The sequence below is a fragment of the Vespula pensylvanica genome, chromosome 15 (assembly GCF_014466175.1).
Source record: "Vespula pensylvanica isolate Volc-1 chromosome 15, ASM1446617v1, whole genome shotgun sequence".
In the NCBI taxonomy this organism is placed as follows: Eukaryota; Metazoa; Arthropoda; class Insecta; order Hymenoptera; family Vespidae; genus Vespula; species Vespula pensylvanica.
Genome location: NC_057699.1, coordinates 4,743,877 through 4,771,258, shown reverse-complemented (window position 1 = coordinate 4,771,258; position 27,382 = coordinate 4,743,877). Strand labels below are relative to the sequence as shown.

Genomic DNA, 27,382 nt, shown 5'->3' with positions numbered 1-27,382 from the left:
CTTCCTTTTCTATCCATCTCCTACATTTCGACGATAAAGTTAGACCAGGAAGCAAAAGGACGGAGAGTGCAAATTTCTATAATGATAAGTTGACAGAAAGGAACGCGTATCCGAGATACGCTGAAAATTTCCTTCGGCGAGCTTTTACGTAAAGCAGGAAACCGACTCGCTCAACTGCATTTCTCTCTCCCTTCCTCCCTCCCAGCCCTCTCTCTCTCCCTCCCCCCTTAATTCTAAGCACAGACGGTACTTGTCGTTAGCGATATTATAAAATTGCCCGTATAATTGCTTTTAAATAGATAATGTCCGATAGAGTCAAAATAAGACGTGAAATTGTGGAATAAACGTCGAACGACTCGGGAGCGGACTAACCGATCGAGATCTTTTTCTCTCTAAAAAATGTACCTTTGCTCGTTAACGGTCGCGTTAGAATAAATAAAACAGGAAGACGACCTGTGGACAATTAAACGTTAACGGTTTAAAATCGAGGTTCGCTCGGCGAGTAAAACTCGTACCGCGTAAAACTTGGAAACTGGATTTCATATTTAAAGCAGGATCGAGAGATAGCATCGTGGGACAATGTAGAACGCGTTACGTCGACAATGGAGATTCCGTTTAACTTGACGTCAAATACAAAGGGGAAAGGAAGCCGAGTAAAATCGTCAAGTTATTTTTTGTTTCTTTTTTTGTTGCTATAACCACGAAGAGAAACGAAGAGGCGTACGAGAATAGGATACGTTGACGATTTCGTTCGAACGCAAGGAATGCGATAACACGCGATAGCTTTCCTCGCAACACCGACGTCGATATCCTCGGAACGAGGAGAATTCATTGGAGATATATCGCGCGTAGGACGTTTGTATTCCACTTGTCCGTAGCGAGCTTGCTCGGCTACGATTCCATTTACTTTTACCTCCGCGCGTCCTTCGCGCGTACGAACTCGTAACTCTCGAAGGAAGTAGCGGAACGAGAACGCTCTTGTCTTTTATTTCGGATACGGTCTCGATCGATCCATCGACGGACAAATTTACGACTTTAGTTTTACTTTTGATCGGTTACCGAATACTCGAATAGGGAGTAACGTTCGATTCCGTTGCGGAACCGGAGAAGATAGATGGCTAGACAGACAGATGGAGAGAGGGAGAGAGAGAGAAGCCAGGTAGCAGCTGCAGCTTTTTAATCGTAAAGCTGACTCACCTGTTCTTGCGTGGCAGTGTCGTAATAGCCATGTTCAAGGACCCCTCGTAACGAGCGGCGTCCTTCTTCGAGCGTCGAGGAAGATCCACGCAGGCACCCTGCGTGAAGCTATAAGTTCTTCGTTTCTTAAGGCACAGCATCTTCCTCCTGCTCTCTAGCTCGTATCTGGTTACGATCCCCTAACGATCCGCCGCATGGTCCACCAAGTCGATCCTTTTTTAAGTCGAGAGGGACGATTCGAAGATCGCTCGATCTTGATTCTTCTTTCGCGAACACTCGATCCACACTGATATCGAAGAGAACAACGAAGAGATATTCTAACAACATTCGAGGAACGATCGATAGATCGCGCACTATCGAGTTTCTATTCTTTTCGTAAATATTAGGAAAAGAGAAAAATAGGGATAGGAGTGTCGAGGGGGGTGTCGAGGCGCGTGTCGAGGCGCGTGTCGAGGCGCGACCTCCGAGAGAAGAGACTCGCGAGAGTGTCTCGTCAGGCTCGTAGCAAAGTTATAACTGTACTGAACGGTGCGCCGGCGATCTTACCACGAGCGCGAGTGCGCTCGGTGATAATGACCCCCACAAAAATGACGATGGCATCGTCTTTACGGCGGTCTCGCTGCTCGGACCCTTCCCCTCGCTTCTAACTCGCTTCTTATTTACGCTTCCTCTCTCTCTCTCTCTCTCTCTCTAGCTTTCTCTCTCTTTTTTGTAGATCGATTTTCGTGCTCGAAGAAATAGGATAAAGCAGGCTGCGAGTTTCTATACGCGAGTTTCACCGGCTAGAGAACGATCCGCTGATCGATCGGTCGATCGATCGATCGATCGATAGAAAAATTAATACGTGTACCGATATTCGAGGAAGGTGGTCGGAAAGGTAAAGCGGAAACGCGATCGAGTCTACCTACGTACGTGCGAACTGCACACACGGACGCGTAAACGAGAAGATATACGAGACGGTCCTGTTAAGGCACGCGCGTTCGATCGCCGCCAGGCGCAACCTGTTGCATCTGGTTGACTCGTGCGCACCCGCGAACGACCAACGAACGAACGAACGAACGAGAGAGACGTAGATCGAAGATCTCGCGCAGGAAGACGTACGGTAATGTCGTGAACTTCAGCAGTCCGTCCGGCCGGTGCGGAGAAGCAAGTGCAGTTATGTTGCACTGACCGCTAGGAGCTGGGGAACCATCGCAGGACCATCGCTGGGTCTCTGTTGCTATGCAACGCGACCGTCTGGCCAAAACAGTGAGAACGACCTTTCGTCCGCGCTTTCCTTCTCTCGAATCTGCATTATTTCACGAAATATCTACGTTTTAAGGCGCGATCAATCGCACGGTACTTGGAAATTTTCATCGGTCACGAATCGATACCGTCGCGAAGAGCAGAAAATTATCCGAATCCGCCTCGTCGATTTACGATCGACGACACCCGATCGTCCTGCATTAAATTCGATTTACCCGTTCGATTTGCACGTTGTATCCCGCGTAAACGGTAAGGGTAATAACTGTTCTTAGAACAAATGTATGTCGAGGTTTCGTTCCACATCGTCGCGAATAGGAACGCGAATCGCGAATCGGAGAATTAAACGAGCAGTGCGTGATGTATCGTCGAAACGTGGAAATTATTGACAAAAATATTATTATATCGATAAAACGCGAACGTACGTTCCCGTTGACGCCAGTACGATATTTTCCATTTCGCAACGCACAGAGAGGATCGAATTATATTCCACTAGCAAAGGTAAATCGTCCTTTATTGCTGCCAGGACCGTTAGAAGCAACATCGTTGCTCCTATCGCGAACGATCATATTGTTCTTGGGCATAATTCGTTCTCACGTGGCCGATACGATCGCATAACTCGTAAAAATAGTACCGTGCAATGTTCTTTACGATTAATAAAGTTCGAACGACACTTCGCATCGATGTACGATCTGCTTTTTTTCCGTCTAAAGTCTCTTAATGGACAGAAGTGGACTGATACGTGGACGCATGCTCGTTTCACGGAGAATGCAAAGAGGATAGAGAGAGAGAGAGAGAGAGAGAGAGAGAGAGAGAGACGGAACGAGCCGCGGATAGGCACGGTGAAAGTATGTAGACAAAATTTGCATGCGCCATGAGGAAGCTATGTACCATATAAAAATAAAAAGTCGAAAAGATCGTTACGTACGAGGTTGGTGCATGCACCCAGACGCAACCACGGTTGAAAATCATTACGCGCGGACGTCGATTTAATTCTTGGGCACTCGTCCGTTCGCTCATCGATTTCATAATCGAGAACGTTAAATAGAAAGAGCGTTTCGACTTCCGTGAGATAGAGATAGGTATATAGAGGCGTCTTATCGCGTACGATCTCTTACGGAATTGCGTTCCGATTTTCATTCGAACGAAAGGAAATAACGAGGGAATACGTAAGAGTGGAATATTTATCAAGAGAAATGGTGGGATTTTGCGTGAGCGTGAGCGTGAACGAACGCCGAAGTAACTCGGTGGGTTCGTTCATTGGAAATCGAGCGAAAGAAAGGTATTGCTCAAGGCCGTTAACGAGATCGCTAATCGGACTTGGCTACGTACACGTTTGAACACGTTGTAAACCAAGCAAGCGATGACAAAACGATAAAGAACGTCGGAAAAATAAGGGAAATGTCCCAAACATCTCGATACCATCGATCTCGTTCCTCCTTTGGCAGCTCCTCGTCCCTTGCTCCCTCCAATGGCGCCTTTCCTTTCCGTACGAGCGCGAACGCATTACGATTGATTCTGCGTTCTCTTAAAACTTCTCCTCGCTCTTTTTCACGATTCACTTTCCCGAGCTCGAGGTCGAGGTCGAGGTCGAGCTCAAAGCTCGAGATCGAGATCGAGATCGAGATCGACGTCGTAACGCGATAAACGAATCAATTTTCGTCGAACATTTCAAAGTGAGAAACGAAAAGAAATGGTAAATAAAAAAGAAGAAACGATGCTGCGTTGCTTTATCTCTCTCTCTCTCTCTCCCTCGGCGAGCACGAAATCGCAAGGAGAACGATCTCGAAGGAGCATGCTTCGTGCTCTTGCTCGCGCTCGACTAACTCGACCGTTCGCTAACTATCTGACTCTACGGAAATAATAATAAAATAAGCCAGTTCTCTCGCGAACGGGAGAACGTGCCCATGGTGAACGTGACAAAACGATTTTCTATCGCCTTCTCTTCCTTCTCTCGTCTTTTGCAAGATTCTCCAATTTTTCACGCCAGAAATATCGAAATCAAAAGAATCTGGAACGAGCTTGTGAAATTTTCGGCATGATTATTTTTTTCTGAAAGAAAAGAAGAAAGGATTAAATTATATAAGATGTATCTTGATTTACGAAGTCATGCGCATTTATATATATATGTGTCTGTGTGTGTATATACATGACGTGTATGTATATATATATATATATTATTATATCGTTATATCTATCGTCGCAAGTACAGCAGTTATAAAACATTGTCGTGTTCGTGGCGCGTTAACGACGCAGAAAGGGAACGAAAGGGTAAGAACGAGACAGGTGGTGTGAGTGTGTGTGTGTGTGTGTATATGAGAGAAAGACGTACAAATGTGTTAAAAACCTTAGAGTAAGATCGCGTATCAAAAAGGGTTACGGCGAGGGTACGAACTTACTTCTAATTCGGACTGCAAAGGTATACGAATACGAAATTCGTGCAGTCATTACATACATTTGATATCACGGTGCCGAGACCGATCGGTCTTATTTCTCTTGTTTCCTTAGTAAAAAGGCTTCGCGAGAGAGAGAGAGAGAGAGAGAGAGAGAGAGAGAGAGAGAGAGAGAGAGAGAGGAAGAGAGAGAAATGCTCGCAATTAAAAATTCAATGTTCCAATTTATTGCAACTACTCGAAGAAACAAATTATTCGATTCGTTATTCGCGCATGAAGCAACTATTTTCTCTTTCTCTCTTTTTCCGTTTTACTCGTATCGCTAGCTAGCGTGTAATAATCGATAAATAGTAATAATAATTCGTAGTAATAATTAACAATAAGTTTTAATCGTTTTTCGATGATATTTCTATCTATAGGGCACGCTCGTAAGTACAGTGGCCCTTTGAAAGAAAAAACAAGAAAAAAGAGAAAAGAAAGCGTATCACCGAGGTGCGTTAACTTTCTTTGAAAGAAATGGCTTATCAATTATCATCTAACGTCGCCAACGAGTAATTCTTCGAATTACTCGTTACGTCGACCGACGACAAACGGGGTTACGTGGGATGCTTTTTTGGCTTCGTTGAAATGACACGAGTCGACGACTACCCGACTCGAGTTGTCGCTCTTTGTTACAATATTATAAAATCGTGGGTTTCCTTTATCTTGGAGAGACTACGAAATGGTCGTCCGAGATAATCAGGCTACTTATATGATATATAATAATAATAATAATAATAATAATAATAATGTGTATATATATATGTATATAAATTATAAAATATCGACTTTCCTTAATCGACACTTAAATTACGAATGTTAGATTTTCCTTCGGGACAAGGATGCGTGGCTTCTTCCTTTCTTGTTTTTCCGTTTGTGGATACGCGTGCAATAGTAATCTTTCGCGAAAAAAACTATCGTTCGAGGATGAAAGATGAAATACGTATGTATAAAGATATATATATATATATATATATATATATATATATATATATATAATACGTATATGTATAAAGAGAAGAATGTTTGCTCAACTTATTTCTCACGCGAAAGGGAGTCAATACGGCTTATCACAACGGCTTTCTTTAGTAGAGTTCGTCGAACGCGCATCAACGACGTACGCGTATAAAAATTACACATTACTTACGCATACAAACCATTATGATTATATTACTGTAATATTATTATGATATAATTATTACTATTATCGTTATTATCGGTGAACGACCGATTTAAAGTTTAAGAATAATCAACGTCTTGATCTGTGAGTAACGTGGGTTGCGTTTCGATAAAAAATTAGGAACGTGGTGTTTCTTCTCGTTAGTCTTATTACGTTCACCGTTCTTACATTTTATTATTGTTCGTTTTTTATTTCATTTTATAATCTCGCTATCCTTTCGACGCTACCGACGGCGTGAAAACGAAGGAAAGTTTGCCGCTCGTTCTCGAGTAGAAAATTATTCCCTGAACGAGCACGGAAACGTTACGAAATATTTCTCTCGATATTAAATTCCCTTTTTTCTATTTCACCGTCAAGACATCGACGAAACCGAGCGAGAATAATAATTAAAATCGCAAAGAGAAATGCTATATAGCGGTAGGCCCTGCGCACACGTCACACTGAAAAATGGGGATAGAAAAAATACATTATCTTCGTATCAAAATTACGTATCAACGAATAAACAAATTTGTCTACACGCGAAGGAATCAAACGAGCTTATCGTATTACGTGCAGTCTCCTCGCTTCGCGCTTAAATCAGCGCGATCATTAAACGTATCGACGCGTAAAAAACTGATTGTCTTATAAAATACTCGATCGCGTTCATTTTTTTTTCTTTTCTTCCCTTTTCTTTTTTTTCTTCCCAAGTACGATAGTAAAGTAAAATGACTAAACGGGCATCTTTATGTGTAAAATAAAATACACAATTTTATGTATATATGTATATACATACATACATACATATATATATATATATAAACAGAGAGAGAGAGAGAGAGAGAGGGGAGAGACTATACGGCCCTCAAAGCGTAATATGCTACAAATTTTCCTACGTTTATCCGTTACGTAAAGTTTAATTAATGGCCGAACGCAGACTTTCCTTATAAAACTTTCGCTCCTATTATTAAACCTTGGCAAAACGGAAGATAGAAAATACATCGAATATATATTTATGTGTGTGTGTGAGTGTATTCAGCTTTATCATCTAAATGATAATGATAAACCGACTATTTGACGAGATTACTTATTGTGCAAAGTATATCACATCGTGTAAAGATACAATAAAAATGCAAATTACTCTGCGAAAAAATAGTAGGATAAATTAAATAAGCGATTCGGTTAAAATAGACGATTAAACGTTTCTTTGAAACAGGCTGGCACGAATTTTTGGAAAATTCGATCGCCCCTCGTGCAAAGACTCGACGCGATAATAAAGTTGGAAAAGTGCGTCGCCTTGAAATACTATATTTTTGTATCGCTATATAAAAGAAAAAGCCCTAACGGAAATAAATAAAAATCTCGCGAATCTCGATTATCTGTAGAAAAAAAAAAAAAAAAAAAAAGAAAAACAAAAGCGTATTGAACTGTTGCGTCTCGAGGATTAAACCGCAGCGGTATCATCGGTGTTTCGTAGCAAGGCGGCCGCTTTAACGACGTCCCCGCCGCACTGGCTGAGCATCAGCTTGCAATCCTCGAGACCGACAAAATTGTTCTCCCTTTTCAACAAGCCTTGAAGACGTTCGAGCTTTATCGCCGTCAAGACGTCCCAGCCGGTGACGTTCAAGGCCGCTATGCAGGACTCGGGAGTCGATTGATCGTGTAAAACCTTCAACATGATTCTCACTTCGTCGGACTGTTCGCCGTTACGCGGACCACGAGTTCTGCGAGCGTTCGGACCGTCGCAAGCGAACTCTAAAAGATCCTCGCAGGAAACGTGATCGGATTGTCGCGACAAATCGCTGTTACGCGCGACTACCAATTTATCCGATTCTTCGCGATCGTACGATTTCGTATTGGACGTAAGATAGTTGTCGTTGTTACAGCAATTAGGATCCTTGCGATTCGCATTGTCCGATCCAGAGGATTTCACGGTATTTGCGTTGTACTGCGTGGTCGTACCGGTGCTAGCGATCACGCTGGATTCCTCCGCAAAGGACCGTTCTATCTGAAGCGTACAGTTGAAAGATCTTTTTTGATGGCTCGACGATCCTCCTCCTCTCGCGCTCGTCGGCTGGGACGATCTTGCGATCGAAGCTACGCTCGGAGATTCGTTTTTATTTGAGAGACTCGAGTCTTCCGATCTGCTCGAGCTGGACGTAGTGGAGTTTCTACTGGGCAGCCCCGTCTCGGCCTCTTCCTCGAGGGATTTCGAAGCAACGCTTTTTTGCGAATTTTTCGACTCAACGCTGATCTTTCTCCTAACGTCAACGTCAACGGAGTCGTTCGTTTCCTCCGATACGTTCTCAGTAGTACAGGATCCTGTATCCTCGGGATCGATCAGATTGTCAGAGAACTCGAGTAGATCCTCCGAGATGACGCTGCAACGATGCATCTTGCTTTCGTCCATGGGCAAAGAATCCAGAGCGGCAAGCTCCGACTCGATGCGCTGCTCGAATTCTTCCGGACTGGAAGAAGGTACGAAGAACGTTAGACGGATGATGGTTGGAAGTGCGACTAGAGCTTCCCGTCTAAGTAGGACAGAGGACGAAGGAGAGAGTTGGCCCTACCTACCTGTTGGTCGAAACTTCCGGAGAATAGCTCTCCTGCAGGGTGGAAGTACTGGTGGTCGGTGAATTCGCATATTGAAGGAGAAAATTACCGTCGACTTGATCCTCCAGAGCGGGCGGCGTCGTGACGGCCATTTTGGCGAGGGTCCTCGTCACTCCTCCACCCGGTATGATCAACGGATGTTTCCTTTGATGTCTGGGCAAGCTCGATTTCGGTTGTAACGTTTTCGAACGATCTCGCGGCGGCAATGGTATCGGATTTTCATCGACGTTACTCTGATTCTGATTGTTCTCGATCTCCAAAGCGGAGTGGTGCCTCTCCAAGCTTCGAGTTTGAGGTAAGGGAGGTGGCAGATGAGGAGGTGGCGGTGCTCGAATCTTTGGCAAGGTTTTTGCTCCGCCGTGATGCATATCCACAAATTGAAAAGCGTGTTCCGAAGATGCGTCCTCCGGATGGGACATACTATGGCCAAGGGTCGCGTGTTTGTTACCACGAACTCTTGGTCTCACCACAGGCAATCCCGAACGCAACATACGAAGAGGATTCGTGTCTTGTGCGCTTTCGATCGCTGGTGTTTCGACCAGGCTGTTGTACACCTCCTTGGCTTCCTCCGACAACGTCGCCTAAACAAGTCGCGGGATGGGGATAGATTCGGGGAGAGAGAAGAAAAACGAAAATTAAAAACAAAAATTATAAATGAGGAGCACTATGATAGAAGAAGAAGAAGAAGAAGAAGAAGAAGAAGAAGAATAAGAAGAAGAAGAAGAACGAACGAACGGACGAACGGACGAACGGACGAACGGACGAACGAACGAAACGATATCGATCTCCGTCGAGGAATCGTTGCCACGCGTTGCCAACAGAAAGTTGTCGACTCTTGAAACCGAACCAAAAGACGTTTTCGTGTGCGTGCGCGTGTGCGTGTGTGGACGAGTAGTAAGATACTTGGTGCAGCGAAACGAATGCAACTGCTGCATCGGATAAAGGTGCGTGCGACGCAATGCGCAAAGACGCGAAGAAGGATTCGGATTCGTGCACCGTCGATCGCAATCCATCGTTCCTCGATAATTCGGTCGACGCGCGTAAGACGTAAGATCTCGTCGTATGGTATAAAAAGGTATAAACTCTAGTCGATACAAAGCCATAATCGTTATTCGGTTAATATCCGAGTTCGACGATCGAGACAAAAGAGAGGAACATGCAAGCATGCTATATACTCTACGCATAGGTATACGTGGATATCTACGATTCCTTCCCGAGGAAGGTTCTTACGGCCTTTATCGTGCAAATCGATCTTTCGTGAAACCCCTCGCATTTTAAGGAGCTGGAGAGGGAGGAAAGGTCAATATGTCGTTGGTAAATTCCGGATACTCCGAACTCGTGTCCGAGTCCAGATCGGAATTACTCGTGAAGGTCAAACTGGAGCTCGGGGCGCTTTCGGGCCAGGAGAGCAAGTTATTCCTAGAAGAGAAAGGCGGGGAGAGGGAATTTAGGAAGCTCGTAGAGGGTGGCGGTGACTTCCCACAGAGTTCCACCGAGGAAAATCCTCTGGCCGAATCCGGATGGAGAAATTGTCCCTTGTTCTTAAAGTTCAGCCTCAAACTGTGAGGGACCTTTTTGCTACGGCGTTTGTAACGCAATCGACTCCTTATGTCCGTCTCCGAATGAGAAACCGAGTCCGAATCCTCGCTGGAATCGTTCCTCGGATGGAACGACCTGCGTACGTTCTTTAACGGCGGCTTTCGATTCTCCGACAGAGACGACGTCCTGTGCCGATAGACGTTCGTCGTGTTGCACGTCGGTTTATCTACCAGCACCTGCTCGGACTTCGGTAGCTCCTTTCTAGCAGTCTCGTTTTGATACAATTTCGGTGGTTCCAATATATGCTGATGTATGCTAGGGCTCGCAGGCGGATTTGCCTTTTGCGTTATATTCAACTTAACGGCGCTCGATTGTTGCTGACTCTGCAAGGGTATGTTCAAGTCGAGATGCTTCGGTTTCTGAAGCGGAACGTTCAAGTTACGAAAAGTCACTTGAGTCGACTGGCTCGGCAAGTCCAACTTTCTCATATTCGGTAACATCGCTTTATTCGACATAGAGTTCTGACCGATGTTCTTCCCGAGCTGCATCATATTTTGCGTCAACTTTCCCAGTCCCAGGCTCAATCCTTGACCCTTCTTCGAGTCCAAGTAACTTTTAACGCTCTCCAGGCCCGATACCTCCCGTTGATACTTTTCCGCGAGTATCTTGCTACTCAGTTCGACTTGACTGTTGGCCTCGGCGTCGGACTTTCGCCTGAGCCGCTGAAAATTGACTCGCAAACTTTCCGAACTGCTGTATATCGGCGATTCCTTTTTATCCGACTCGGCAATGAACAACGGATTGTTCGATATTACGAAAGGGAAGGCATCGAAACCGTTTTGATTCTGTTCGATCTTACGGAAGCTTTGAATATTTATTCTTACCGCCTCCACGTTTCCTCTCGTCGTACTATTATCGGACGTGCCAGTTTGTACATTGGTTTTTATGCTATCGGACGAACCGTAAACGATGCTCTTCGTTTCTTGACCGGGATGATTCGATCTGGGCACGAAAGCGACCTTCGACGCTCTCGCTTTCGCTATGTCGATCTTCTTCGTGAATTCCGTTATATTTATCTTTGAAGAATCACTGAAGGAGCTCGACAGTTTTGGTCTCGTTCCGACGTCGATGTTACTCATCTTCTCTCTCTGGGACTCGAATTTAACTGGTTTGCCGCGGGAGGTATCGAGATTCGCCGTTTTCTCCTTCAACAAGTCGTAATTAGGCGTCTCTTCGCGGGCCACCTCGAAATTCGTCGAGCTCGTCTTGTCTTGCAACGTTTGCTCGCAATTATCGACTTTGTTTTGATAGAGCTGTTGCTGAGCGGCCCTGTTGCCCATCAACGAGGTTTGCTCTTGGATATTGCTCGCGTACGAGGATCTAACGGAGTGCTCCAAATTATTCATTTTATCAAATTTGTCGGATTTCTCCTCGACGAAGCGCAAAGCTTTATCGACGGAACAGCTCAAACCGCTGCTGTCCTCGTCAAAATATTTAGGTTGCTCGAAGTAGCGATCGACGTAACTGGTCGATATCCGTTTGGATTCCCTTGGAAAATCAAGATTAGGATTATCCATTTTGAAGGACACCGTTCCGTTGTGTTGCTTAAGATTATGATTTGGATTTATGTCGATCGCATTTTCGCAATTGTAGCCACTTTTCCTATTTCCATGCTCGAGGAACTCGCTCGATTTCACGAGATTCTGTTTGGTGGCTGCATTGTCCAATATATGCGCGTCGAATTCTATATCCATATAGGAAGTCCAGGCACTTGGTTTCGTTAAAAGTTCGCGGGACTTTGCAAAGCAAAACTCTGCCGAGGCTTTATCCCACAAAGGCAATTTTAAGGTCGATGGGGCGCCAAGAGATTCTATGCTAGATACCGTGGAGGATAGCGATTGTAAACTCGAACATAGCCACTTTATATCGTCGCATGCACAAAATAACGTTAGTTCGTTACATACAATACAGACGTTAGATACGATCATGCAGAATTAGAACAATAATGGTTGCGTACGACGAGGCAAGCGAAATGTCACATGAAATTATATCAAATTAATATCATTCGAAGATTCGACGTTATATATCGACGAAAAATAAAAAAGGATTTTTATAACGGCAGTGCAGCGACGCATAAAAAAATGAAGAAAAAAGAAAAAAGGAAAACGAAAAGGATAAAAGAAGTGAATAAACAAAAGAATAAGCGATAACAAAGAAAAATTGAACGAGACAAATAAACGATGAGTTAGAAAGGGAGGAGGAGAGGAGGAATTAATTAGTATTAGAGTTTTGTCGAAAGTCGATCATGTGTATGCGTGTGTACGTACGTACGTATGTATATGCACACACGCACGCGCGCGCGCGCACACGCGCACACACACACACATATATATATATACACATGCGTATGTACGTATATACGTACGTACGTACGTACGTACATACATATATATCACTTATGGTTTAATAAAAATATTCCTAGCTGAAAGATTAGTAATGCATATACCTACTTTTCGAGTGAAAATGACAGCAGGAATTAACTCTGTTCCATAACAGTTTAATCTGAGAGAGATTCGTGATACGTTATCGAAACATTCGAATTCGTAAATTTAAAAGAGAATGTTAAAAGTAATAATCGATATTTCTCTATCGGTTAATCGGACGAACTTGTTGGTGGTGTGAAGAGTGTGCGAAACTGCATAATCCGTAAGCTCGCGAAGGAATTCGATAAAGTGATTAAGTGATAACGATTGCTCTTCCTTCGCTTAGACTTTGAGAATCTTTATGTTGTGTGTATATTTTCATAATATAGGTACCAGTAACCAAACAAAAAATTGTTTCAATGTACCTGCATGTCAGGTATTCTGGCTGCTTCTTCTGAAAAGTGTCGTCTGTCTGGTTTGGGACTGTGTTGATGTGGCAACTTAAAAGAGAATTTTCTGCGTCTTGAAGGACTGGCGGGTGTTCGGGGAGACTCCGGTGGATGTTCAAGATCTGTCATGGAACGTGCTGTCAATTCCTGTGCCATAGCAATGGCCGAGTAGAGTGTTTTCTGATCGGCTGCAGAGATAGGCTTCACCTAAATATAAGATAAACGTTTACTGATTCCATCAGTTACGACTCTACTAACTTTATTTCTATCTTTGATCTTTAGTATGGCTTGCGCTACGACTGTACGATATCGTATATTATATGCGTATCGTCCCGCGAAAGATATCGATCTCTCGTTGATTACGATCGTAATGGCGTAATTCCTTTTCTTTTTCTTCTCTTTTCCTTTTTACCTTTCTTTCGTTTTCGAGTACTTTCCTCGAGTACTTCCTCCAGTTAAATTTATTAAGTTTTATTCCTTAACTAATGCGTTCTCGCAATACAGGTAAGACAATAAATAATATAAATACGTATAAACGTAAGTTACAGACGTAAATATAAATGTGGATAAATATAAACGATAAATACAAAAGTAAAAATATCAAAGTAGAAAGTAAATGTAAATAATGTTGAAACATTTATACAAACTGATATAAAAAGAGCAGCAAACAATAAATAAGAAAATATTAATGATCACTAATGTACAAACGTATGATTAGAAATAATAAAAGATTACTGTACATTTATGGGACTCACGGTCGCTTGTTTCTTCTTGCTGCATTGCTTTGCCTGTATCTCCCGAAGTTCGTTTCTTGCGTTGCTCGACTCGTGTTCGGTAGGTAAAGGGTGCCCGGGTGGCGGTGGAGGAGCGGAAGAACCTTTTACGACGGTACAAGATAGCGGTAGATGCGTTAGACAGCGAGTTTTGTATTAGCATCGTTATTATTACGATCATTGCTTGTATCATTCAACGAGCGTCCGTAGACTTCGCTTACCCAGAGACCTAAACATTTGATCCATCTCAGCCAAAAGGCTCGGGCCAAAGTCAAAGTTTAGCGTTTTGTCGAATCTCAACGGACTGTCTTGATTCTCCTCGTCGCTGATCTCGTGATATTCGTGGTCGGCACCGAGACTTTCGATATTACCGATCGGATTTGACGACACGACGGCAGCTTGTTTGCTCGGGTTAGAAACGCTTCCCAATTGGCACATCTCGGAATTAACGTCGGACCATAAACTGTCTACAAAAAGTATCAGAGAGAAGTATGAGAGAAAGATATTGATATTCTCTCTAACGACAGTACTAATAATTACTCCCTCTAATAAAAGGAAAGGAAAGAACATAAAAAGAACTACCATGTTTACTTTGCTGTTCTTGTTGCAAAGCCCTGCTATCCCTCAAAGTTTCTCTGTCTATCTCTAAACTTCTTACATCCTGATTTAAAATTTGACTAGAATTATCCGTTACATCTTCCTGCGGCTTATAGGGGGTTACCACTTGACGCGGTAAATGTGGGTACTTGCCACCGAGAAAACTGATATCACCGAAATATGCTCCGTCCAGGCCAACGTGACCGGTGTGTTTCAAATCGCCCTGAGGAGAAGATATCATATCCGTACGAATTTTCCTGCGTTGAGAGGAAAAGGCGTTTTTCCCGTCGCCTCTTGTAAATTCTCCTGGCTTGTTGCTCGGTAAATTCGACCCAAGATATGCTATCGTGTGAGCGGGATTAAAGATCCCCGTTTTCCCATTGTTTAAGACGCCCTTCCACATGGTATTGCTACTACCTTTGTCCAACACGGTTATTATATCGCCTTGTCTATAGACCAATTGTCCCGCTTCCGTGCTGTCCTGCACAGCTTGGACTTGCTCCGGCTTCAAGTCCGGCAACAAATTGATTAATTCGGAGAATTTCGGCCGTTTGGACGGCTCGTGCTGCCAGCATTGTTGCATCAATGAAAAATAATCTTTCGGGCAACATTCTGGTTGTTCGAGTCTTTGAAAATTTGGTTCGTCGATGGCTTCTAGAATTTGATGACCCGTCAGCGCGGCCCACGGTTGAAATCCATAACTGAACATTTCCCAAAGGGTCACGCCGTACGCCCATACATCGCTGGCGGATGTAAACTTCAAGTAAGATATGCATTCCGGAGCGCACCACGCGATCGGTAATTTTAAATTTACATTGAAGTTCGTCTGATAGTAATCTTTACCGACGCCGAGCGCACGGGACAATCCAAAATCTGATATCTTAACTTTGTTCTTAGAAAAGACAAGGATATTCCTTGCGGCTAAATCTCGATGTATCAGTCTCTTTGCTTCCAAGTATTGCATTCCATCGGCTATTTGAACGGCGAAATCGCATAGCGACAAAACGGGAAAACTGGCCCGTAAACTCGGCTCCTTCAAACACTCTAGTAGAGAACGCAATGGCGCTAATTCCGTTACCAGCATCAATGAATTTGTATCCAAAACAACTCCGTATAATCTTACTATGTGTTCGTGATCGATGGAGTGCATAATGGCAGCTTCTTTTAAAAATTCTATGGGATTATTCTGCATTCTCTCTCGCGATAAACACTTTATTGCAACTTGTATCCTTTCGCCGTCGTTGGTCCATACGCCTTGTTGTACAACTCCAAATTCTCCTGTCCCTAACTCCTTGTTCACTATTATCGCATCGGCAGGAATCATGTGCTTGTTAGGAACGCGTACCGGAGGCCTATCCTGTCTTTCCTCCGGTAACATACCAAGAGCACTGGGTGTTTGTTCTTCGCGCTTTGGTAGTAACATCTTCTTAAACTTTGACAGATAATTTTGAGGGAAGTGCTTTTGAAAATATTTCTTTAAGCGTCTCATTTCAGGTTTACTCATTCCTATGGCATTTAAATCTTCTTCGGTCACATATTTTAACTGCGCCGTTGTTTGAACTTTTAGGTCCCCTGACGATAACAAGAAATAAATGTAAAACACGTTTAAACTTCTCCGAGTAATGCAAGCACGTTGTATCTACGTACCCCGAATACCTGGATAATACTGTTGCAATTCTGCCTCCATAAGAAATTCATAAAGTCCAGGACCGACGTTGCGCGACATTCCTCCTTGCGCATCTGTGTTTTTACAATGACATCGTTAGTTAAACATTTCCATTATAATATGCGAGAAATTTCATTTGCTGCATTGTTTATTAATATATATGTATATAGCGATACGGATTAAAGAGAAACGGAAAGAACCCAGAGAGAGAGAGAGAGGGGGGGGAGGCAGGGAGGGAGGGAGAGCGAGAGAGAGAGAGAGAGAAAGGAGGGGAGAGTGGAAGTAGAGTGGAAAATGTATTCGGCAAGTGCATAGAGATCTCGAGAGCCGAGTCTCGTTCGCAAAATCTATTTTCTTTCGTCGTATTTCCGCGAAAGACACGCCCCGCGGCCTTAAATAGAAAGATTTTATTTATAATCAATCGAGACTTCGTACCGCGCACTCACCCATTCTTCGCTGCAAGCGAGGATACGCTTTGGCAACGGCGAGGGCCGTCCGCTTCGGAGTCACAAAGCTTTCTTCCTCTCTTTTGTTTCTTGTCGCGCGCGCGACAACGACCAATCGACCGGTCTTCGTTCTCTCAGCCTTCCTTTTTCGCTTTCTCAACCCACATTTTTACGAGTCATTTCACCCCTACTTTTATCCGCCGTCTCTTTCATCACCGGCTCTTTAGTCGATACAACTTTTAGATTTTTTTCTCGCTTCCTTTATCCGGCGTAATCGAACGCACTCGCGTACGATAAAACCTCGCGCGAGACGCGTATCCCTCGCGAGTTTCACTTTCTCTCTCTCTCTCTCTCTCTCTCTCTCTCTCTCTCTCTATCCCTCCCCCCTCTCACTCCCTACTATCTCCTCTCTACATACGAGACGACAGATCGTCTTTATCGTTTGCACGAAGCACTAATTTACAGGACGCGTACGCGATGCATAGCATCGACCAATGTCGTGCTGCTAGTGCAATTACTACTACTGCACTTTGCTGTTATTACTGGTGAAAAGCGTGCAAGAAGCGATCGACAGATCCATCGCAGCATCATGAATCGGTCGTTTTCGTTACGATTCGGTTATAGTCGGCTTATACACATGGAAGATGACAAGCGACAATATCGTTCGCGTAAACTCCCTCCTTTGACTACACGCTATTGGTGGCTGTATCCACGTGCTACTGCGTCGACCAATAGGGACGAGCTATTACAACGCCAACTTGTTAGAGACTTTGTAATTTCACTCACGCGGGAGAGTCTAGTCCTTCGTGCGACGTAGAACGGAGTCGTCGTTTGAATATCGTAGGAAACATCGGTGGTAGTACCGACGAACGGATAAACATTCGAAATAATACAAGTATACTGAATTTTGGATCAATTGTGAACGGATAATCGTAAAAATCCAACGATATTGAATTTCGTACAGGCGCTACTTCACCGGCAAGGTACCCTTCTTTCATAGTGCGTTGTTGTTGTGAATCTTTCACCTCCGTTGTCTTAACCTTCGTTCACACGTGCGTTTTTATAACAAAAGTGATATCTATAAGTTATTTAACGGCATTTATTCTTATTATATTTTTAGTATGAATCAAAAAAGGCTATTAGACAATACCAATCCGTTATATGGGTTTAATAGAGAATTGGAACCAGAAAGAATTATTGGAGCAACCGATTCCAGCGGAGAATTAATGTTTTTAATGAAATGGTCAGCTATCGTTATATTACGTGTTTTACTTTTCTATTAGCATATTCATTTTGTAAAAAAAAAAAAAAAAAAAAAAGTGTGACCAGATAATAAATGTTATACATAAGATTTTATTCGTATAGGAAAGGAACAGAGGAATCGGATTTAGTACCTGCGAGAGAAGCTAACGTTATTTGTCCTCAGATAGTTATTAAATTTTATCAGGAAAGACTAACTTGGCACACTACTACGATAAATCAAAAACCAAATACCAACTAGTGTTTTTTTATCGTTAAGTAATACATTTCACTATAGAAGTTTTCTTTATAAAAGATTCTATGATATACAAAAGGACTGAGAAATGAAGGATTAATCAATCGTCTTCTCTTTTTGCAATTTATTCTCCCACTTTTTGTCACACGCATTATTCGTTAAAACTGTGCGAACTTTTCAAAATCTATCGTAACTCTTAAATCTTATTTTGGATCGGTAACATTGTTTTTTCTTTCTATTTCTCTTTCTTTTTTATTTATTTACTTATTTATTTATTTATTATTATCATTATTATTATTACTATTATTATTCTTTTTTTGTTAAATAAGTCATACATTCTTAGGTATGTATCGTTTATCTGTACAATTATCGTCTCTACATCTCGATACACGTTTTCAAATACATTCAATTTGGACGATGTAGCTTTAGCGCGTACGGACATAACTTTAGTATGTACAAATGGATAAGTTACACAATTCCATGGCAAATCCTCGTTTCAACTGTAATGTGCAATAAATCGATAAGAAAGAGATGCACTTTTTATATGAATATATTAAGGAATAATAAGGTTACTAAAAAAACACATAAATTTGTAATACTAGTTGCTCTGTATCGTATTTCAATCTTCCACTCACTTTTTCCTTTGGAAAAAAAACCTTGTTTATTACGTAAAAATATACTTTTTTTTTTTTAACTCAAGATCTACCATACGTCTTTTTTATAGTAGAAACGCAATTTGCTTGTTCTTGTTTTTCTTCCTTGGTATCAATCGAATTGCAATCTTTAAGGCCAATTACTTCAACGAACAGATCATTAGTTTTCTTTAATGTAGTAATTTCGGGTGCCTTTATATCGTCGCAACCAACAGACTTTTCTTTGGAAATTTTTTGTTGTATTATCGAGTCTTTTTCCAAATTGAAATTACTCGATTCTGGAGTTTGGCATAGAAAAGTAGCTTCGGTCGCAGTTGTCGTTTCGGAGGATAAACCATTGAGATTGGAATAATTGACTTTTGTACAGTGATTAGCGCGCATCGACGAAGATGTTGCTGCATGCTGTTGCTTGTCAGAATGATTCAGATAATTGCACAAAAAATAATTATGACGGGACATATTCTGAGGATACAACTTCTCTTCGATTCTTCTGTTTATAACGACAGCTTCGGCGAGCGGTATTGGTTCTGTATACGTAAATGTTTTCTTATTACTTTCAGTCTTATCCTCTGGCTTTCTAATACAAATAGGACCATTAATAACAGGTACGGCGTTACTTAGCTCGGTGGTAGTTCTTATGACTGGTGTAATGTTACCCATTGGATCTAATCTAGAGTTAATTTGTTCGTGAGAATTTGTGACACCTATCGAAACTTTATTAGGAGATTTTAGTATAACATCGGACGTCGTTCTTTCCACCTTTCTTCCTTTCTGCTTGTGTTTTGTGCTAGTTTGTTTCAATTTTAATACCTTTTTATTTGCATCCTCTGTGAGATTTTGTAACTTATTCATTTCGACTGTCGAAGTTTCTGTATGATGATGCCTAATGTGACGATTCAAATTATCTTTCCTCCTGAAGACGGTTTGACAGTACTCGCAGGAAAATGGTTTGTCATCTAAGAAAATAACACAAGATATCAATGATTTATTCTACTTCTTTATTTTTTTTTCTGTTTTTAATAAATTTTTACGAAGGATATACCTGTATGTACCGCCAAATGACGCCTTAATTCACTCTTGGACAAGAACACTCTATTGCAATGCGCGCACGAGAAAGGCCTGTCTTTTTGATGAGTTCGCTTGTGACGTATTAGCAAAGATTTATCTTTAAAGCTCTTACTGCATTGGTCGCATACGTACGGTCGTTCATCTGATAATAATGTTACGATACAATAATAAAATTCATTTGCGTAATTGTTATAAAAATATCGTTTTTAAATAATATGCTTTATGGTAAGATAATGCCAAGAGATAATCGTCGGACTCACTAGTATGCGTTCTCATATGACGTTTCAAATTTGTCAAAACGCAGAAAGATTTTCCACAGACTTTGCAGGTATAGACAACAGAATTGTTATGACTATTCAAATGGTTTTTCAAATCTTCTTGCTTACTGTATCTCTTTTTACATTTAGGGCATATAAATTGTTTTTCTTCTACAATATATCGTTACATTAAAAAGAAAGACTCGAAAGAAAATAAAAACATGCCAAATTAATGCTTACTGTTATGCGAATGCATATGTCTATTTAATTTGTTTCGTTGGGGAAATGCTTTCTCGCATATATCACACTTGTACGGTTTATATCCGCTGTGAACTCTCTCGTGATATTCAAAATGAGACCTCTTAACGAAACTTCTGTCGCAGAAGGTACATTGATAAGGCTTGATCCCAGTTACGCACGCGTCATGGTAACATTTGCCTTTTTTGTTTCGAAATATTTTGTTGCAAGCGTTGCACTTGTACTTTTCCGGAGTTCCAGGTATTACCGATATATGACTTCTATTGGAAGATTTTAAGTGCTTATCCTTTAATGGTCCCTTGTCAACAAACTCGATAGGGTCTAACTTTGGTTTCTATATTATATTGAAATATTTATTATTATACATATTATAATGACATTAATGAGTTTACTTACCGTGTTTCTAACGTCTATTCTTGTCGCTATAGAAGTCTGAACATCATTAAAAGCATCTGCCGATTGAGATACCAAATTGTTCTCATTATTTAAACGCATTTGCGCGTTTGAACTTAGATCGCAAGATTCTATCTTGGGAATGTACATTTTAATCGAGTTTTTCTCACTGTCAGTATTTACAGTTGACAATTTGTATATATCTTTTTTATTATGAAAAGTGTCTTTATAGATACACTTTGAATTTTTATTAATAACAAGCTCTAAAGGCAAGATTATTTCTTCTCCGATTACAGAACTTTCCGTATTTACGTGATTGTCGTTCGTTAATTCGACTGTAAAAATAACCGCTAATCAATTTTATTATTTTTTATAAAGTTTATTACTTTTCTATCATATATCAGTAACTAAGGAAAGCATAAATAAGGAAAGAGAGAGAAATTTTCTACCAAAGTTTCCACCGGTTTGTGGGAGATCACGGCAAGTTTTACATCCTTGTTCTTCGTACAGAAGACACATTCTGCATTTGGTGTGACCACAACTATCTTTTACGAGTCTTGAATCTGAGGTATTCGTAATTTGTCGGCAATTTGGACATTCTTCGCTCATTGTAATTATTTTTCCCCACTCGCATAATAATATGTCACATGCCAGATGACATTTTATCGGACATTTTCTTTCTTTAATAGAAACGATGTTTTTCTTTCTTGCATGTTGCTATTTTATATTCAATTATTATTTTCACAATTTTAATATATGTGAACAAGGTATATGTTTTAAACGTTCACATTGTTTAATCAATAATTTCGAAACTGTACTCATACTGAAAACTCGTACGAACGAAATACAACGTAACCTTTTCTTTTGTACAGTGCACGCAGCAATCGTAGATAAATTCCGCGGGAAAAGCGCGATTTAAAATTTTTTTCTTAGTCTTTACGAAGATATTTTCTTTTTATTAATTGAACTAAGAGAGTTAGTTCAATAAAAATGATCTTTTGTCAGCACGGCTTTATTTACAAACGAAGAAATAATTTTTTAAACGCGCGCGCGCCCGCGTGTGTGCTTGTATGCGTGTAATGTGTGCCAGCGGCGAACAGCAAATATGCGTTGAATTAGGGAAAATAAAGTAAATGCTGCCATCTAGGCATTATCTCTTTTCGAGTTGGAATCAAAGGAAATGCTCATAAATTCATACGATAGTGCGTTGTTCCTCTCGCGTTATACCACGGATTATGTATCTTTGAGCTGCTTAAAGCAGTGCCGACTCATCACTAAAAAGATTTCAGCCAAAACTTCGTTTTATTCTTGTTGAAGGAGATTCTCGAACTTCACTTTATCATTGAGTGGGAAATTGTTTCTTTAAAAATTCTGCAATATGATTATAACTCTGAAAAATTTACAGCAACAAACTTTTACGGTAGAAATTGACCCATCCGAAACGGTGAGTGAAAATGTAATGATATTGAATTTCATCTAGCTTCGGTTTCAGTTAATTAGAAAAATTATATGTTACTTTGCAGGTAAGGGAACTTAAGAAACATATTGAGACTCAAGAAGGCTTTCCTACCGAACATCAAAAGTTAATATATGCTGGTAAATTCAAGCCCATAACCTCACTTTTTTCTCATCCGAATTTATAACATTTGCGACTATGCTTGTATGGTTTTCAATAATCCGTTATATATATGTTATTATGAAAAGTTTCACATATTGACATAAAATGTGCGTGTAATTAATTTTGTTTCAACGATTCATATCGCATATGAGCTATTGCAGGTTAAGTTTGAAAGTTCTTTTCTTTCTTTTTTTTTCCTTCCTTTCTACGAATCGTTTTCAACACTCGTCTCTCCGATATTTCTTCAGAGATCAATATATACGTATACACGTACTTTTTATATGTATATTATTGCATATATTCACGTGATATATTTATGCGATATTGAAATATAAACGTAATTTTTTCAGGCAAAATATTAATAGATGACAAACCACTCACGGAGTATAATATCGATGAAAAGAAATTTATAGTTCTTATGATTACAAAACCTAAAGCTGGTAGTGGTTCAGCTGCTAGCGAAGAGCACAATGTTGAAAGCGACAATAAGGAAGACACAACTACCAGGTATTCACAGAAATAACAGTTTACGAATATGTCGAAAGTGTGTTTTTAAAAGAGCGAGATAGAAAAAGAAAAGTGTATAACTATTGTCTATGAATGATATTTTAAAAAGGTAATAAGGGTCTTGGACAAGTCACAAGGTTGTTAAACCTCGAATAAATTGTTTTAAATGTAAATATTTATATTACAGTTGCGAATGAGAAAAAAAAATGTTATTCTTGAGATACTTCAGGCGAGTTCATGGTATTTATCTTTTGCCATAGCTCAGCACCACCACCTAGTACAAATCCTAGCGGTCAAACTGTATCTCAACCGTCTACAAACGTGCAAGAATCTACAGTAACGGAGCCGGCAGCTGCTGGAGGACAAGCCGAGAGTGCCTTGCTGATGGGTGAAGAATACAATACAATGGTAAACAATATCATGGATATGGGGTAAGTGAAAAAATGAAATAGGATAAGGAAAGAAAGTAAAGAGAGAAAAAAGAAAGAAAAGAAAAATATCTATGTAAGCGGAAGACGGAAAAGCCCATCTTGTATTTTCAATTAACTTCACTTTTATTAGATACGAGCGAGAACAAGTTGAGCAGGCTTTACGAGCGAGCTTCAACAATCCGGATAGGGCGGTTGAATATCTTCTGACAGGTATACCTGCGCAACTGTTTGAGGATCCATTGGAGGATCCAGCCGAGGCGCAAGAACAACTTCAAGACCAAGGTCAAGACCCTTTAGCGTTCCTACGAATGCAACCACAGTTTCAACAAATGCGCCAAGTTATTCAACAAAATCCTCAACTTTTAAATACCGTGCTCCAGCAAATAGGACAAACTAATCCTGCCCTTTTACAGCACATTTCACAGAATCAGGAAGCATTTATACGTATGCTGAATGAGCCAGGTTCGTTCGTTAAAAAAAAACAAAAATTTGGCAAGTATATCGATGTGAACTTTATAAATGGATGCTCACACAAGTGAATCTTTTTAATGCAGTAGAAACAACTGGTGGTACAGGCGCACGAGTTATGCCTGTATCTGCAGCAGCGGTAGCATCTGCGGCCGCTTCAGGTGGTCTTTCAGGTGGTGGATCTAGTACGCGGGCGGCTGTTGAAATGATTCAGTTAACACCGCAAGACAGAGAGGCTATTGATAGGTTGACGGCATTAGGATTTCCAGAACATCTAGTTGTACAAGCTTACTTTGCATGTGAAAAAAATGAGAATCTTGCTGCTAACTTTTTGCTATCTCAAAATCTCGATGACTGAAGTTATACATATGTATGAGTTTGAAATATCAATGGACTGAGAAAGGGTGGGTAATTACATCATAACCACTTATTTTCACAGTAATTACGATTGCTTTGTTTGTAAATATACGTACATGTTTAGGATATTTTATTCATTATATACAGGAGAATTGACATGTATACCAACAAGCTAAATTTTATGTGATATATTCATCAATGTATCAAAATGGCTGGAAATGCAACAAATCTAAAATTACACACTGATATAAAATTCTATTTGTTGTGCTATGTCCATGATGGATTTCACCTAAAACACATCAATATTGCAGGCTATAAAAGAATCATTTGGAGCTTGTATCGATACATTCATACTTATAGATCGTAACAGTCGTATGATAATGAATCTTTGCTTCTTCACCGTTTGGAGCAAATTAATACTATTTTTACGTAAGAAAGTCCACGTAACATTTGTAGTCTGTTCATAGAATGTACGTTTACTTTATTGTATTTATACATTCAAAACTAAGGGTAGTTATAGATCGGTAAATAACAATAAATAAATAAAGGTATCCATCCTTTCGTGCGTGCATTTAAAAGTAAATAATTTGTGCGTGTGCACGGAAGGGCTATACATATGTATCTCTAGTTCATTAATGTACTTTGTGCACTTGATGGACTTTCTGATGTAAAAAAAAAAAAGAGAGAAAAAAGAAAAAAAAAATGATAGGTGCATCCATATACAATCGGAATTAGTACTTGTATATGTGTGTACATTTGCGTATGTATAAAAAAAAAAAAAGAAAAGAAAAGAAAAACAAAGAAAAAAGAAAAAGAAACAAAAAAAAGCGATCTTGTATTTTTTAAACGAAAATGAAAAAGATAGTTGCACATCAAAGAGAAATTTAACAAGTCGATTCATTAAATGTGCATCAAAGGATTATTATAACACAGTTTCTAGCATTGAAGAAATATAACGAAGAAATTTTAATTAATACGTTTACGTGCATCAAACCTCTTTGTTAAGAACTTCTTTCTTAAAAAATATTGTTTTCATGAAAATACTAAACATATTGATAATATTTCATATGCATAGATAATTCTGTGAGTATAAAATTTGCAGATTTTTATGATATACGGTTTTGCGAGATAAACATATAGGAATTGTAGATACGGCGTGATTTATAGTCAGCGATCGCAACAATTAGACTAATACTCGATGAGAGCTTTTACGGAAAAGCGAAGAGTAAAGAATAAAAGTTCTCTCTATAACGAAATGCTTCGATATGGTCGCTAAAATTTATCTGCTTGTTAACTTTGATATTTCAGTTTTATCTTTCTCTTCTATGCATACGTGCGTACGTAAGGATTCGTTATTTGTAACTAAGTACATACTCGTGCGTGTATGTATCTCTGGCGAGCGGGCGGTCGTGCGTGCGTGCGTGCGTGCGTGCGTGCGTGCGTGCGTGCGTGCGTGTGTGCGTGCGTGGGTATGTGTACACACATACGAATTCTTTGAAAATATATTATAACAATGTTGAGGAGATTGTCCTCAAGTAAATGGTATATAATAGTACTGTATTTTCATTTACCAGTAAATCATAAAGCAATTATATTATCTTGAAGAAATCTAGAAAATAATGTATAAAAACAACTTATTCTATACTTCATTTTTAGGTCTAGAGACACTTTGAAGCAGCAGAACCTTGTTTCTTTTTTTTTTTCCACTGTTTTCAATATGTTTGTAATACTTAAAAGCATAAATAAATGTATCTTCATTTATTAGAAAAAATAATTACAAATATTATCTTCTCGCAGAGTTACATATCTTTTTTCGTTTAAACGCAGCGCAGTTGCAAGGACGCATTTGTCAATAAAAACTCGACGAATCGATTAATCGCTTAAATAATGAAAATATCAATAGAATAGAGAAACCTTAGACAGCTCGTTCAAAACTGTATATTCATGGTGTACGCTTAACAACAGAGTATAAAAATATATTCACTTTGTTCACGAGAAAATACCTTTCGTACGCAAATCTTTTTTAGCTTCTTCTATTTCCTGGAATTTGAATAATATTGCAATGACATTAATCGATCCAACGTATAAGCGTCCTATGAACAATCATAGGGCAAAAAGAGTATATACTTTTTTGAGTTCAGCTGCTTCCATGTTGCAATCATTGAACGTAAACGTCCTGTATAAGACGACACTGGCCGCATAAAAACCGAATACAAGTAAAGCGATAAGCGGTAGGAACAGAAATATTTCTTGCCATTCCGTGGCATAAGAAAGATTTATATATCCAGTGATCACTGCTAGCCATACACCTAAAGGTACACTAGTATACGTAAGCCATTCTGTCAACTTAGACATCTGCAAATAAAAATGAATTAATATAAAAAAAAAAATTCAGAAATGGCAGACGCTAAAGATCATGTTTATAAATCACTGCTAACTGACTTCACGTTGCAAAATATTAGACAAGCAGGAATATCACAGAGACCGATTCGACACCGATCACACGTCCACGTATTATCACATTTGTTATCATCGGACAGAGGGTGACGTTGTCGTCGTCACGTTCGAGCCATCTCGTAGATAGGGAATATACTAAATTTTTCTCTTAACGTACGTCTAAATTAATTTCGTACGTTTGATCGTTAATCGAAAATTATTCATCGACTTCTTATGTCACAATTTTTTACTTCCTTCGTAGGATGAAAAATTGTTTTCAACTTATATCGTTCGTTTATAATCTTCGCTACGTATCGACAATGTATCAGCGGTGAATAATACCGACGTAATACCGATTCCTGCGTAATCTGCCTTATCCTCGGGGTAAGGTTCATCGGGATATACAGGTGCCGTCATCTCGCGACGGAGCGACGAAACTCGATCGTGCAACGGAAAGAGGTTGGCTACGCAAGTATCATTTGCACGTTAAACCACCATTCGACCGAAAGTCGGTAGTAAATCGATTATCGTAGAATTTGTTGCGGGATGTGTGTAAGAAAAATGAAATAAATACTAAGCGCATTTGTTTTCGTAGTATCGTGATATATTTTGTTGTAATAAATTAATGTTAGATTTTTTCTATCGTTCTCTTACTTTTCTTTTTTTTTTATTACGTAAACATAAAGAATTATTTGTCTTTACGCGAGTGGGTTCACACATAGCACAGGCATACGTTTATTTTTTCTCAGGTATAACAAACTCCAGTGTTGACTAATATCGAATTAAATGAATCGTTTACTCGCAGGAACGTTAATCGAATGGAAATATCGATCAAATTGGAAACGGCTGTCGTCGATCCGGCGCGATATATTGTTTTGTTCTTTAAAGATCGATCGTTCGTAGGAAGC

At 40.2% G+C, this 27,382-nt stretch overlaps 5 protein-coding genes across 13 annotated transcripts in view; 1 reads left to right on the top strand and 4 right to left on the bottom strand.

The window, feature by feature from the left end:
• LOC122634452 overlaps positions 1–1,696 on the bottom strand; it is a 28,237-nt gene extending 26,541 nt beyond the window's left edge. The window contains exon 1 of one of the 2 annotated variants that reach the window (XM_043823397.1): positions 1,198–1,696. In XM_043823397.1, the coding sequence (XP_043679332.1) occupies positions 1,198–1,337 (140 nt within the window). In that variant the 5' untranslated portion in view covers positions 1,338–1,696. The remainder of the gene's footprint in view (positions 1–1,197) is intronic. The other variant, XM_043823399.1, reaches the window with a different exon arrangement.
• Positions 1,697–6,181: 4,485 nt separating this feature from the next.
• On the bottom strand, positions 6,182–9,343 carry LOC122634458 (activated Cdc42 kinase-like). The gene is made up of 2 exons (XM_043823423.1): positions 8,602–9,343; positions 6,182–8,495 (listed from the first exon to the last, which is right to left on the bottom strand). The coding sequence occupies exons 1-2, from the start codon at positions 9,129–9,131 to the stop codon at positions 7,472–7,474; spliced, it is 1,554 nt and encodes a 517-aa protein (XP_043679358.1). The 5' UTR covers positions 9,132–9,343; the 3' UTR covers positions 6,182–7,471.
• Positions 9,344–9,401: 58 nt separating this feature from the next.
• On the bottom strand, positions 9,402–17,262 carry LOC122634453. Of its 6 annotated transcripts, none has more exons than XM_043823407.1 (7): positions 16,534–17,262; positions 16,069–16,161; positions 14,575–15,993; positions 14,046–14,291; positions 13,792–13,928; positions 13,028–13,258; positions 9,402–12,098 (listed from the first exon to the last, which is right to left on the bottom strand). In XM_043823407.1, the coding sequence occupies exons 1-7, from the start codon at positions 16,535–16,537 to the stop codon at positions 9,915–9,917; spliced, it is 4,314 nt and encodes a 1,437-aa protein (XP_043679342.1). In that variant the 5' UTR covers positions 16,538–17,262; the 3' UTR covers positions 9,402–9,914. The 6 variants fall into 6 exon arrangements, with proteins under 6 accessions (XP_043679342.1, XP_043679339.1, XP_043679341.1 ...); XM_043823404.1 differs by having other exon boundaries at positions 14,416–15,993; positions 16,534–17,261; XM_043823406.1 differs by having other exon boundaries at positions 9,403–12,098; positions 14,407–15,993; positions 16,523–17,260.
• A 795-nt stretch (positions 17,263–18,057) lies between these two features.
• LOC122634457 (zinc finger protein 761-like) lies at positions 18,058–21,724 on the bottom strand. Of its 2 annotated transcripts, XM_043823421.1 has the most exons (6): positions 21,107–21,724; positions 20,661–20,992; positions 20,247–20,598; positions 20,010–20,177; positions 19,724–19,891; positions 18,058–19,637 (listed from the first exon to the last, which is right to left on the bottom strand). In XM_043823421.1, the coding sequence occupies exons 1-6, from the start codon at positions 21,264–21,266 to the stop codon at positions 18,724–18,726; spliced, it is 2,094 nt and encodes a 697-aa protein (XP_043679356.1). In that variant the 5' UTR covers positions 21,267–21,724; the 3' UTR covers positions 18,058–18,723. The 2 variants fall into 2 exon arrangements, with proteins under 2 accessions (XP_043679356.1, XP_043679357.1); XM_043823422.1 differs by lacking the exon at positions 20,010–20,177.
• A 92-nt stretch (positions 21,725–21,816) lies between these two features.
• LOC122634461 (UV excision repair protein RAD23 homolog B) lies at positions 21,817–25,812 on the top strand. 2 transcript variants are annotated; one of them, XM_043823430.1, is made up of 7 exons: positions 21,817–22,101; positions 22,181–22,253; positions 22,626–22,782; positions 23,043–23,213; positions 23,344–23,675; positions 23,768–24,085; positions 24,186–25,812. In XM_043823430.1, exons 1-6 carry the CDS (start codon positions 22,036–22,038, stop codon positions 24,037–24,039), a joined length of 1,071 nt encoding a protein of 356 aa, XP_043679365.1. In that variant the 5' UTR covers positions 21,817–22,035; the 3' UTR covers positions 24,040–24,085; positions 24,186–25,812. The 2 variants fall into 2 exon arrangements, with proteins under 2 accessions (XP_043679365.1, XP_043679364.1); XM_043823429.1 differs by having other exon boundaries at positions 21,819–22,101; positions 23,768–25,812.
• The last annotated feature ends 1,570 nt before the right edge of the window (positions 25,813–27,382 follow it).

Coding starts and splice junctions, on each gene's coding strand:
- LOC122634453 (XM_043823403.1), bottom strand. Junction 15,994..16,068: donor GTATTATCCAGGTATTCGGG/GTACGTAGATAC, acceptor TGTTATCGTCAG/GGGACCTAAAAGTTCAAACA. Junction 14,292..14,406: donor AGAACAGCAAAGTAAACATG/GTAGTTCTTTTT, acceptor TACTTTTTGTAG/ACAGTTTATGGTCCGACGTT.
- LOC122634458 (XM_043823423.1), bottom strand. CDS start 9,131: ATGTTGCGTTCGGGATTGCCTGTGGTGAGACCAAGAGTTCGTGGTAAC. Junction 8,496..8,601: donor CCGGAAGTTTCGACCAACAG/GTAGGTAGGGCC, acceptor ACCTTCTTCCAG/TCCGGAAGAATTCGAGCAGC.
- LOC122634461 (XM_043823430.1), top strand. CDS start 22,036: ATGATTATAACTCTGAAAAATTTACAGCAACAAACTTTTACGGTAGAA. Junction 22,102..22,180: donor AAATTGACCCATCCGAAACG/GTGAGTGAAAAT, acceptor GTTACTTTGCAG/GTAAGGGAACTTAAGAAACA. Junction 22,783..23,042: donor AAGGAAGACACAACTACCAG/GTATTCACAGAA, acceptor CTTTTGCCATAG/CTCAGCACCACCACCTAGTA.
- LOC122634457 (XM_043823421.1), bottom strand. CDS start 21,266: ATGAGCGAAGAATGTCCAAATTGCCGACAAATTACGAATACCTCAGAT. Junction 20,599..20,660: donor GAATAGACGTTAGAAACACG/GTAAGTAAACTC, acceptor AATATAATATAG/AAACCAAAGTTAGACCCTAT. Junction 20,178..20,246: donor ACATATGCATTCGCATAACA/GTAAGCATTAAT, acceptor GATATATTGTAG/AAGAAAAACAATTTATATGC.